General features: G+C 44.6%; 1 protein-coding gene across 3 annotated transcripts in view; it reads right to left on the reverse strand.

The window, feature by feature from the left end:
* Positions 1-13,541, reverse strand: part of LOC126260801 (uncharacterized) — a 386,456-nt gene that overhangs the window by 87,324 nt on the left and 285,591 nt on the right. Inside the window, exon 3 of one of the 3 annotated variants that reach the window (XM_049958162.1) lies at positions 3,620-3,876. The exons of the other annotated variants lie outside the window; for them this stretch is intronic. Coding sequence (XP_049814119.1) covers positions 3,620-3,876 — 257 coding nt within the window. The remainder of the gene's footprint in view (positions 1-3,619; positions 3,877-13,541) is intronic. 3 annotated transcript variants of the gene reach the window in all.

The following is a 13,541-nucleotide window of genomic DNA, read 5'->3' on the forward strand; positions in this document are numbered from 1 at the left end:
CCCCTACGGCCTGAGAGGTGGTTGGGGGGGGGGGGGGGTGTGCTCCTTCTGTAGGCGACCAGATGGCCACACCTTAATTGTACGACTGTTTCAGCCGTTGCTGAATCGGTATTTGTGGTTACTCTCCACAAAGAGTTCTTCTTATGGGCAGTGGCGGCTCGTTGGTGTACACTCAGGGTGTTCACAAATTTCTAAATTCAGATAAATATGAGAGTGCGAAATTAATAGCACCTGCTGTACGACGGTGATACTTACCAACATATTTATACAACTACAGCCAATGTAAGTAATAATAATAATAATAATAATATTCATAACTTTTCTGAAAACCGGAAGAACTGCTTTTATGAAATTCTGTTGTTTTGTACATAATGTTTTGTACATATTTAAGTAAAGTTTATGGCAAGAACGTAATAATGGTTAAGCTTAAGCATTTTGTGTCTCCATCTACATCTACAGCTACGTGATTACTCCGATATTCACATAAAGTGCCTGGGAGGTTGTTCAATGAACCACGTTCAAGCTGTCTATCTACCGTTCCACTCTCGAACGGCGCGCGGGAAAAACGAGTTCTTAATTTTTTTTCTGTGTGAGCCCTGATCTCTTATTTTATCGTGATGATCATTGCTCCCTATGTAGGCGGGTGCCAACAGAATGTTTTCGCAATCGGAGGAGAAAATTGGTCATTGTTTCATGAGAAGATCGCGTCGCAACGAAAAACGCCTTTGTTTTAGGCCTAATGATTGCCACTCCAATTCAAATATCATGTCTGTGGCACTGTCTCAGCTATTTCGCGATAATACAAAACGAGCTGCCCTTCTTTGAACTTTTTCGATGTTATCCGTCAGTCTCACCTGATGCGGATCACACAGTGCACAGCAATGCTCAAGAGTAGGGCGAACAAGCATGGTGTAGGCAGTCTCTTTAGTAGATCAGTTGCAACTTCTAAGTGTTCTGCCAATGAATTGCAGTCTTTGATTTGCTCTACCCTCAACATTGTCTATGTTATCGTACCAATTTAGGTTACTTGTAATTCTAATCCCTAAGTATTTAGTCGAATTTACAGCCTTAAGATTTGTGTGGCTTATCACGTAATCGAAATTTAGCGGATTTCTTTTAGTACTCCTGTGAATAACTTCACACTTTTCTTTACTCAGGGTCAATTGCCACTTTTCGCATCATACAGATATCTTATCTAAATCATTTTGCAATTCGTTTAGGTTATCTGATGACTTTACAAGACGGTAAATGACAGCATCAACTGCAAACGATCTAAGATGGCTACTCAGATTGCTTTCTATGTCGTCAATATAGATCAGGAACAATAGAGGGCCTATAACACTTCCTTGGGGAACGCTGGATATTACTTCTGTTTTACTCAATGACTCTCCGTCTATTACTACGAACTGTGACCTTCCTGACAGGAAATCATGTATCCAGTCGCAGAACTGAGGCGATATTCCAGAGCCACACAGTTTTGTTAGGAGACGCTTGTGAGGAACGCTGTCGAAAGCCTTCTGCAAATCTTAAAATACGGAATCAATTTAACATCGCCTGTCAATAGCACTCATTAATTCATGAGTATGAAGAGCTAGTTGTGTTTCACAAGAACGGTATTTTCTGGTTGTGTCTCACAAGAACGGTATTTTCTGAATGCGTGCTGACTGTGTATCAATAAATCGTTTTCTTCGAGGTACTTCACGATGTTCGAACACAGTATATGTTCCAAAAACGTACTGCAAATCGACGTTAGCGATATAGGCCTGTAATTGAGCGGATTACTCCTACTTCCATTTTTCGAGAAGTTCCCGTCTCGAAAACATAGTGACGCCGTTACGTCAGACCGCTCGCTCACAAGTGACTGTGTTTCCCTCGATTGTGCGCTCTCACCGATGACGTGGGACGGCCGAGTCCATTTGCTCGGAGGTGAGGTAGGTATGTCAACAACGTGTGCTATCAGAAACAATTGTAGATTCCATTGCATAGTATCTCCACAGCAGTGTTGCCACTATTTAAGTACCAACCTACGTAATTAGCACAATTCCCTACGACATGTGGATGGAGGGTTCTCCTGGGTGACCTCGGTAAACTCCCAGCGGCTCCCCAACGGGGCAGGGAATCGGGGGCACCTAGAGACCCCAATGTGTAACCTGAGACCTGAGAGTGGAAATCTTTATTAGTGTAATCTCATGCGTAAGGTCTGGGCTGTCTCAGAAGCCCGCAGATAACCTGCTTACCAGACGTAGCCCTTTTGGACTTCCACCTGTGAGTTAAATGAAACAACAGGCTTACAAGGAAACTCAGATGAGACACGAAACGTGAAATGCCGTTGAATGTGGAACTGTTGTGTTATAGATCCAAATAAAATTCAACGGCCGCGCGCGATTAGCCGAGCGGTCCAAGGCGCTGCAGTCATGGACTGTGCGGCTGGTCCCGGCGGAGGTTCGTGTTGTGTTGGCAGAAGAGCCAACACCGTGTTACGAGTAGAGGCCTAAATGCACGCGTTTTAGCTCACGCAGGCTGGCGTGAGGAGGGAAGAACTGTACTGACGTGAGGTCTGGAACATGACAAGGAATTAGAATTCAGAAAGCGGACGTAATTAGTTTGATACTTAACTTTAATCCATTAATGATAAACGTCGCTCTAGACGGTACATGATTCACAATATTATCTGTTCAGAATACATTATAGTAACTGAATATGGCGCCTTGCTAGGTCGTAGCAAATGACGTAGCTGAAGGCTATGGTAAACTGTCGTCTCTGCAAATAAGAGCTTATGTAGACAGTGAACCATCGCTAGCAAAGTCGGCTGTACAACTGGGGCGAGTGCTAGGGAGTCTCTCTAGACTCGACCTGCCGTGTGGCGGCGCTCGGTCTGCAATCACTGATAGTGACGACATGCGGATCCGACGTATACTAACGGACCGCGGCCGATTTAAAGGCTACCACCTAGCAAGTGTGGTGTCTGGCGGTGACATCACAGTTCGAGTCCTCTCTCGGGCATGTGTGTGTGTGTGTGTGTGTGTGTGTGTGTGTGTGTGTGTGTGTGTTTGTCCTTAGGATAATTTAGGTTAAGTAGTGTGTAAGCTTAAGGACTGATGACCTTTGCAGTTAAGTCCCGTAAGATTTCACACACATTTGAACAAAATTCAACGTTTCTGAAATGCCTTTTTAGCTTATATGATTGCCCGCGGTCAAGACTTTGAGCACTTGATATGACTGATAATAATAAACACTCGAACTGTACGAGATTCGTGTGATTGCTTCCATTCGATACAACAGGGCAGAGATTTGTGAGACTTTTTCTCTTAACAGAAGGATAGTTGTTTGTGGCGGTATCTTGAAACTGCCTGATCGACATGTTATATCTTTGAAGTCCTCTGTGAAGAGTTCTTCCAAGGCCACAGAGTACAGAAAAGTGTATAGTTTAGTTAAAAATAACGACGGTATCATAACTCGGCAGCTATAACGTTAAAAATTTCTTCCTTACTTAGCTGTATATACTTCCTCGTTCCAGATAGTATATCTTAGGGGGCCTGTGGTAGCTGTCTCAAACTGCGTGAAAAGACGACGTTAGTATTGGGAATTCCGTTTCAGCGGGGAAACTGTTATACCTTACCTGCACGCGCCTGTAAGTGGGTTGTAAGCCCAGCCGTCGTCGCAGTATCTCACAGAAGAGTTTCCCTCCGACTTGCAGATGTGGAACTTGGTACAGTCGTAAGGGTCAGGGAAGAGCCCCACGCCTGTACACGTGATGGGGTCGTTTTCCGCCTCGCAGTCCGATTCGCCTTCGACGCATTCCCCACGAACGCATCCGTAGTTACCCTGACATGTTATCAACTCAATAGCTTGTTCTTCCCCTTGGCAGAGCAGTACCTGTGGAAAGAAACAACTTTTGTAATGTAACTCTATGTTTCCAACCAGCAATGTTTTTTGACTAGCTTTAGGAAAGTTCATATGCACTATAGATACACTATAACTGCACAATATGTAGGCTGTAAAACACTGCGTACAAAATTTTAGAGCGGTTAGCGTGCACGAAAGTAAACACTTAATGTGTATGACAAACAACTCACCGTTTCCCCGCTAGGTGTCCACGAAGTGATGTTCGGAGATTCTGTTCAGACTGCCGTGTGATGAATATTCTTTAGAGATCTTGCAGAAAAATGTCGTATGTTTACACTAATGCACAATTCGCATCTGCATGTCTAATACCTACATGACAACCAGGTGTTTCACCAACAATGGTTGCAACTTCAGTCAAACAGGCAACCAGGTCCTGTAGAACATATCGGCGTCTTGTATATGAAACACTTCACGTCCTCTACCCACAAATGAGAAACTCATGTCAGTATTTGACCGTTAAATCTTTCAAATGTGCCAAAATTTCACTATCTCCTCCCTGAAAACCATGCTTCCCCACGAATTAGGTGCCTGTGAGCTAACTCGATTAGAGTGACATCAGTCATGAAGACCCTGTAAGTAGTAGGGCAGCAAGCAAATCAGTGAATTTTGTTAGTGCGGGTTGCCTACATTCAGGAGCATGTATACATTAAGAATCAAACCTACCGTTCTCTTTTCACTGACAGGTCATTAACCTGTTGCTCAACCATCCCCTTTCCCCTCTTACTCGTCCCCCCTCCCCCACCTCTCTGGGAACTCCCCTCACCGATAAAAGGACACTTTTGATATCAGTTTGATTGAATAATTAATTAAATCAATAATTAATTAAATTCCCCTTGTGGGAGCTCCTCCACTCCTTCCCCTCCCCTCCCAAATCTGGAAATTGGCGGGGAAAGGACTCAGTTCATGCTAGAGACGAAGGATCTCACAACAAGAAATTCAATTATACACTACTGGCCATTAAAATTGCTACACCACGAAGATGATGTGCTACACACACGAAATTTAACCGACAGGAAGAAGATGCTGTGATATGCAAATGATTAGCTTTTCAGAGCATTCAAACAGGTTGGCGCTGGTGGCGACACCTACAACGTGCTGACATGAGGATAGTTTCCAACCGATTCCTCATACACAAACAGCAGTTGACCGACGTTGCCTAGTGAAACGTTGTTGTGATGCCTCGTGTAAGGAGGAGAAATGTGTACCATCCCATTTCCGACTCTGATAAAGGTAGGATTGTAGCCTATCGCGATTGCGGTTTATAGTATCACGATTGCGGTTTATTGTATCGCGACATTGCTGCTGGCGTTGGTCGAGATCCAATGACTGTTAGCAGAATATGGAATCGGTGGGTTCAGAAGGGTAATACGGAACGCCTTGCTGGATCCCAACGGCCTGGTATCACTAGCAGTCAAGATGACAGGCATCTTATCCACATGGCTGTAACAGAACATGTAGCCACTTCTCGATCCCCGAGTCAACAGATGGGGACATTTGAAAGACAACAACCATATGCTCGAACTCTTTGATGACGTTTGCAGCAGCATGGACTATCAGCTCGGAGACCATGGCTGCGGTTACCCTTGATGCTGCATCACGGACAGGCGCGCCTGCGATGGTGTACTCAATGACGAACCTGGGTGCACGAATGGCAAAACGTAATTTTTTCGGATGAATCCAGGTTCTGTTCACAGCATAATGATGGTCGCATCCATGTTTGGCGACATTGCAGTGAACGCACATTGGAAGCGTGTATTTGTCATCACCATATTGGCGTATCACCCGGCGTTATGGTACGGGGTGCCACTGGTTACGCGTCTCGATCATCTCCTGTTCGCATTGACGGCTCTTTGAACAGTGGACGTTACATTTCAGAAGTGTTACGACCCGTGGCTCTACCCTGCATTCGATCCCTGCGAAACCTTACATTTCAGCAGGATGATGCACGACCGCATATTGCAGATCCTGTATGGGCCTTTCTGGATACAGAAAATCTTCGACTGCTTCCCTGGCCAGCACATTCTCCAGATCTCTCACCAATTGGAAACGTCTGGTCAATGGTGGCTGAGCAACTAGCTCATCACAATACGCCAGTCACTACTCTTGATGAACTGTGGTATCGTGTTGAAGCTGCATGGGCAGCTGTACCTGTACAAGGCATCCAAGCCCTGTTTGAATCAATGCCCAGGCTTATCAAGGCCGTTATTATGGCCAGAGGTGGTTGTTCTGGGTACTGATTTCTCAGGATCTATGGACCCAAACTGCGTGAAAATGTAATCACATGTCAGTTCTAGTATAATATATTTGTCCAATGAATACCCGTTTATCAGTTGCATTTCTTCTTGGTGTAGCGATTTTAATGGCCAGTAGTGTATACTATAGGATATACTGTTTTTTTTTAATAAAATTCAGTTTGCAGGGGCTGGATCTCACTTTTATTTCGTGGTAAAAGCTCACATCCAACAGCTTCATGTCGTAAGTACGTAATTACACTGTTGCCAATTGGAGGTGTCGTCTTATTGGAAAATTTATTTTGTGTGTACTCATCTTGACATGCAGGGATCGACTGAACTAGTACACAGTGCCACCACCAGAGAACGTTCCATCCCCCCTACCCATCGCCCCCACCCCTCACCACCCTCCCAGAAAAGAATTGGTAGCGAAAAGTCTCACTCTCTGATGGAGTGGAAGGAGCTAATGGCACAAAATTCAAATCAAAGTCATTAATATAATGATATTTATTCCTTAGTTAACCAGTTTGCAGGAGACAAGGTTTCCCCACTTGGGTAGACATCATGACTCAACTGTCCACCCCTGTTCCCCAATATGTAATAAGTGTAATCATTTGGGACTGGAATGAAATGCTGTGTAGTAACCACCATTTGGATAGAGACGACAGCAAATACCACTGCAAGACAGTCTACTGCGATGTATTGACAAGAATTAAACGAGACACACTTGAACCACGACCCAGCTCCTAGCCGCAGTTGCCGTGGGTAGATGTCGCACACTCGCCTCGCAGACGTCCACAAACAGCACGCCCGTGCCCTCGTACATCACTGGCGTTCAAGGACCAGAGGAAACTACAGCCACAGCCGTAGCCGCAGCTGCAGTCGTGGATGCACATGTATGACAGACTGTACCACCGCCGCGGTGGAGGGCATGCGTGGATGATTGGAGTGGTAGGAATTCAGCACAAATATTAATCACTTTGAATCTCGTTTCATGCAACACACACACGTCCGCTTCTGTCGGGTTCACCCAGCACACTGGTCACTTCGCCAGCCTTCACTGCTGTGTGCAAAGTCAGACAGGTCGGTGCACTCTTTGCACCCGACCCAGGCTGTGCTAATCCGTTACTTCCAGTTGCTGACTCCTCGTGACCGCCGCTGCAGGCAGCCACAGTGCACTGAGAAACGAGCAGCTGCAGCTTGGATGAATACAGTAGTCTAAACAATTATACCCCAATGTAGACCACCCAGTTTAAAAAACCCACTTTACCCAATCAGAGGCAGTGATGTTGTTGACCACACACCTCGAATTTCTCACACGAAATGTAGATTGGTCCTATTTGAACGAGTTATTATTAGAGGTAGAAGAGATTGGACGAGACACACGTTTTCACATCGCTAAAGTATCGTTACTTGTTGTGAAATCCTGTACAGGACTATGGCATGGGCTATATTCCCTCCAAGTATTCTTTCATCAGGTAGAAAAATATCTTTCCTTATCTGTCACGACATGCATCACAGGACTAGAATTTGAAACTCATTTGTGCCTCAGAGCGCTGAGATCCGCCACTGTCACAGGACGCCTCCTCACTTTCGGACTCTCTCTTAAGGTAGCAGCACACAGAAATTGTAAATATAGGGTTTATACTACGTATCACTTCATAAATTCGGTAATACCTCTGTGTAGGCGAGAGACTCAAATGTCATTAAAAGATATCGCGGCAACGAAAAAATCGCCAAGTGAAGAATCATATCGTTGATGCCCTAGTCATCAACTCCACCCACCATGCGTCAAGTCATTGACATCAAACTGATAGGCTAATTATTTAAATTTATCGTGATAGTCACTTTGCATTGGGAGTAATTTTTCTTCTTCAGTAGTCAGATTACACTCACTAGATAGTTCAAATGGGAATCCCTGGAGGGAAGACGATGTTCTTCTCGAGGAACAGTGCTGAGAACCGACTTTTGAAGCTGACAACAGGAGGACTCTACCGCTGGCAACATACATTTTGCGTGAGGACTGAGCCTAGACAGGCAGTCGTTCTAATGGAAGAAAACCGCGAGTAAAGATTGCCCGATTCTCCAGGCTGGCATTGGGGCGTTAGGTCTGCACCCCATCACCTGTAAAAAATGCCATGGCCATGTTTCCCTTTAAAACACCCTCAGGTGAACTGGTTTGTCTTTCTGGAAAACAAAATTTCGCACAGAGAAAGACAGTTAATCTAGGTAAATGGAAGGTCCCTGGGATTGCCACTAAAGGTGAGGAAATATTTCGTAAAATAAAAAAGGATGATATGGACATAGTAGCCTTAACAGAAACGAAGAAACGAGGCAAAGGTAGAGAAGAACGCAATGGTTATATGCATATTTACAGTGCAGTGCCAAAAGAGAAGACGGTCTTCATAGCATTACGGAAAAAATGCAAGAAAAATATAAAATCCTGGGATCATATTGGTGAAAGAATCCTGCACGTGCTAGTGGAATTATTAGGGCAATCAGTCGTAATCGTCGAAATCTATGCGTCAAATGCAGGCGTAAGATGAAATGTTACGCACAAGTGACGGAATCACCGGAGGAGATAAGTGATCGAAAAGAAACTTTAGTTATTGGGCTCTTGAGTGCACCTACTGGGTGGAGAACTAATGACTCCATTGTCGATCAGTGTGGCGTAAATGCGTTAAATGACAACGGGAATAGGCTGATAGACTTATGTTAACAAAATGCTTTAAAGATAATGAAAAGATGGTTTAGGCATAAGTCATATTAATATAAGAGCAGAAGAATCTTTTTCAGCCTCTTCCATACAGCGTTGCAGATTTCAGAGAGACATCGCTAATGTCTGTGGTATTGATACACATTGGTGTGGCACCGCAATTTTTGGACGACATCACACAAATAGTAATATGAGAGAGACTATGAGTGTCGAAAAACCAATAATTTTCATCATAGTGAAGAAGCATTTAAAATGGTATGGACTACTTGAAAGAATGGATGATAGCCAGTGGCCAAAGAAAGTGTGATGGTGGACATCACAATATAATGAGGACTACGAAGACCTGCTCCTTGTGTATTGAATGGTGATGTTTCAGAAAATCTGCAAATCGAACCATGTGGGCATCCATTAGTGATCCTTTTGAACACTAATAACGATTCCCTACTTGTGCCTCTGCTATAGTTAAGAAGGTCCTATGGGACGAGTCTTGAAGGCATGAAAGCAACACAGACCACTGTAATTTAGTCCAATTAAGTAATGCTAGTGTATATTTCTTTTCTTTTGGCCGGTATTGGGAAAACGATACATTGCTTCTTACCATACAGAGGAGAAGCTGAGTTGCATACAGGCACAACAGAAAGACTGCTGTACATGTAAGCTTTCAGCCTAAAGGCCATCTTCTAAAACAGAAAACACACACGCAAATTTATGCAAGCACAACTCGTACACCAATGACCACTGTCTCTGTGCACTGAGGCGAGACTGCAATCAGCTATGCCTTATGAGAGAAGCAATCTGGGTGGTCGGGGTAACGAGGAGGCTAGGAAAGGGAGGGTATAGTGATGCTTGTGGAAACATGCAGGGTTGTGGTGGAGCCAGGGTGGGGCTGCCACCTGTTGTCAGGTGGAGGTTAGAGGAGGGGAAGGAGCAGGAAAGTGGAGAAGTAGAGGAGAGGAAAAAGAGAGAGACTAGTGCATGCCTTGGTGGAATAGAAGGCTGTGTAGTGCTGGAGTGGGAGCAGGGAATGCAGTATGTAGCGAAGGCTGAGGCTAGTGACATTCCAGGAATGTAGGATGTACTGCAGGAAGGGTTCCCATCTGCACAATTCAGAAGAGCTGCTGTTGGTACAATGCATACAAATGCCATGGGCAGTGAAGTAGTCACTGAAGTGAAACACAATGTGTTGGGCAACATGTTCAACAACTCTGTGGTCCAGCTGTCTCTTGGCCACAGTCTGTCAGTGTCCATTCATGCAGACAGACAGCTTGCTGGTTGTCATGCTCATGTAACACAGTGATTGTAACTTTGTTTGTGTTTGACATGACTGCATTCGATGGTAGCTCCACATTCGACAGGATAGGTGACACTTATGACCAGACTTGAATAGGAGACGGTGGGCTGCTGTATGGGACGGGTCTCACAACTACGTCTCTTACAGAGCTATGCACCATGAGGAAAGGAGTTGGGAGCAGGGGTGCAATAGGGATGGACAAGGATATTGTGTAGGTTAGGTGGTTGAATACCATTGTAGGAGGGGTGGAAAGAATAGTGGGTAGGTTATTCCTCATTTCTGGACATGGTGAGAGACAGTTGAAACCCTGGTGGAGAATGTGATTCAGTTGCTCCAATCCTGAGTGGCACAGATCGCATGAGGTGAGAGCTCCTTTGTGGCTGGACAGTGGAAATGTGGGAGATAGTAGGTAAGTGAAGTGACAAGGTATGAGAGATATTTTACCATACAAATCAGGAAGGGTAATTTCAGTCTGTGAAGGTCTCAGTGAAACCCTTGGTGTATCTGCAGAGGGACCACTCATCACTACTGATTTCATGTCCATGGGTGACTAGGCCATATGGAAGGGACATCTTGGAATGGAGTAGGTGGCAGCTGACAATATGGAAGAAGTGTTGCTTGTGGCTGGTAGATGTGACATGGATGGAGATACTGATGTAGCTGTCTTTCAGGTGGAGGTCAACATGGAGGAAAGTGGGTTGTTGGGTTGAGGAGAATGGGGCAGAGGATATGATTCTGGACGAGTGTGGGTATGGTGTCAGGAAAATATCATCAAAGAATCTGAACCAGGTGAGGGATTGGGGATCTGGATGATTAGGAAGGATTCCTCTAGATGGCCCATGAAAAGTTTTGCCTAGGATGGTGCCATGTGTGTGCTCAATGCTGTACCATGGGTTTGTTTGTAGGTGATGCCTTCAGATGTGAAGTAATTTTGGGTGAGGGTACGTTGGTAATTGAAACAAGGAAGGTAGGTCATAGGCTTGGGGTCTCTTGGGCATTGGGAGGCCATGGGCTAATGGCAAGGCCTTGAGCTTTTGGGATGTTAGTGCACTGGGAGGTGGTATCAATAGTGACAAGCAAGATGCCTTGTGGTAAAGGAACAGGAACTGTGGACAATCAGTGGAGGAAATGGTTGATGTCTTTGATGTAAGAGGTTGAGTTACAGGATAACGTGTTGTTCCATGAGAGCAGTGGTTCTCACAGTGGTGGCACAGTAACTGTCTACAATGCGGCATCCTACATGGTCTGGTTTATGGACTTTATGAAGCATATGCAAGGTAGAAGTGCAGGGAATGGTAGGGGTGAGGAAAGAGGTAGATTCATGGAAAAGATCCTTGGATAGGCAATGATTTGGGGTCAGACTGGAGGTCCCATTATATTTTTGGAATGAGGTCATTGTGGAAGGGTATGTAGATGGATGAATCTGATAGCTGGTGCTTCTGCCACATAATCACTGTGGTTCAAAATCATAGCGCTGGAGCGTTTTCAGCAGGTAGAATTATAAGGCCAGGATCAATTTTTAGGTGATGGATTACGTTTTTTTTCTGCAGATGTCAGGTTACTCTCCATATTGAAGGATTTGGAGAATGATGGTGAGGCAAGGTTTCAGGTAAGAAGTTCTGGACTTTTAAGAGGGGGTTATTTGGTGGCAGTGGGAGTTGGATCACTGTTGGATGTAGAAGTGAAATGAGATGAACCCCTCTGACTCAGTTCACTCCTCCATCTGATGATGACACAACTCCCTCTCTTACAGAATTTCTTAACCTGAAATCTTGTCTCACCATCATTCCTTCAGCCAGTATGGAAGCTAACGTTCCATCTGCAGAGAAAAACACACTTCACCACTTAAAAATTGACCCTACCCTAATAATTCCACCGGGTGACAATGGCTCACTCGTACCACTCCTCGCCCTCCTACCTTGTACATTCTTCGTAAAGACTATAAATTCAACCAACAGGATACACCACTGTGGCCAGTTACTGTGCTGCCACTGAGAGAATCTCTGCTCTCATATACCAACATGTTCAGCCTATTACCTGTTACTTACCCTCCAATATCAAAGACACTAACCATTTCCTCCACCAGTGTCCACAGTTCCTTTTCCTTTAGCACATGGTAATCTACTTGTTACTATTGATGCTCTATATCCCTGTATACTGATATCCCTAATGTCCATGGTATTGCGAACATTGGGCACTACCTTTCCCAATGACCAACTGACTCTAAACCTACTACTTCCTTCCTGGACACCATGACCTACAACATACTCACCTGCAATTCCTTCACCTTTGGAGGCATTATCTATGAACAAATCCAACAGTAATGGCCACCTCTATGGTCCCATCCTGTTCCAACCTGATCATGTTTCAAGTAGAGGAGCCCTTACTAACTACCCAGAATCCCAAACCTCTCTCCTGGTTCAGATTTGTTGATGATATTTTCATGATCTGGGCCAAGGGTGAGGACATCCCATCCACATTCCTCCAGAAACTCAACACCTTCTCCCTCATTCACTTAATCTGGTCCTCCTCAACCTGAAAAGCCAAGTTCCTAAATGTTGACCTCCTCCTCAAAGATGGCTACGTAAGTACCTCCATCCATATCTAACCTACCAACTATAAGCGATACCTTCACTTCAACAGTTGCCGCTCATTACATACAGCCTAGTCACCAGTCGCCAACACATTTTCGGTGATGATGAGTCCCTCTCCAAATTTATCAAGGGTCTCACTGAGGCTTTCGCTGACCGAAATTAGCCGGCCATCGGTGGCCGTGCGGTTCTAGATGCTGCAGTCCGGAACCGCGGGAGTGCTATGGTCGCAGTTTCGAATCCTGCCTCGGGCATGGATGTGTGTGATGTCCTTAGGTTAGTTAGGTTTAAGTAGTTCTAAGTTCTAGGGGACTGATGACCTCAGATGTTGAGTCCCATGGTGCTCAGAGCCATTTGAGCCATAATTGATGTCGGGATGTTAAATATGGACTTGGTAGCCATTTTTCTTGTTTTAAAGACAATACATCAACTAAAAGGAAATTTTTGACATTTTTTCAAGCGACGTAACTTTTAGTTACTACCTATGCACTGGAGTTATGTGACCTTTGCCTGGTAGGTATTTAGTTGAATTTTGTTCAACGCTGTTTTTGTCGGCTAAACCAGTATCTACCATAGCAGTATTTACCTACCTCACCTGGTAGGTGCACTGATTGTTTAAAGGATAGTGAGAGAGCAACCAGCACCACCGCAGTACAAGTACAGCTATGCTATTATGTACTGTTCTGTGACCTAATTGCACTACTGAGCGTATGTTCGGAAACAGCTTTTTGGTCAAAGCGATTTGATGTTAGTAATTTGCCCACGTTTTACTGTTCAAGTTTATTTCACTCATTAAGAAATGTCTT

This window comes from Schistocerca nitens, chromosome 5, assembly GCF_023898315.1.
Source record: "Schistocerca nitens isolate TAMUIC-IGC-003100 chromosome 5, iqSchNite1.1, whole genome shotgun sequence".
NCBI lineage: Eukaryota > Metazoa > Arthropoda > Insecta > Orthoptera > Acrididae > Schistocerca > Schistocerca nitens.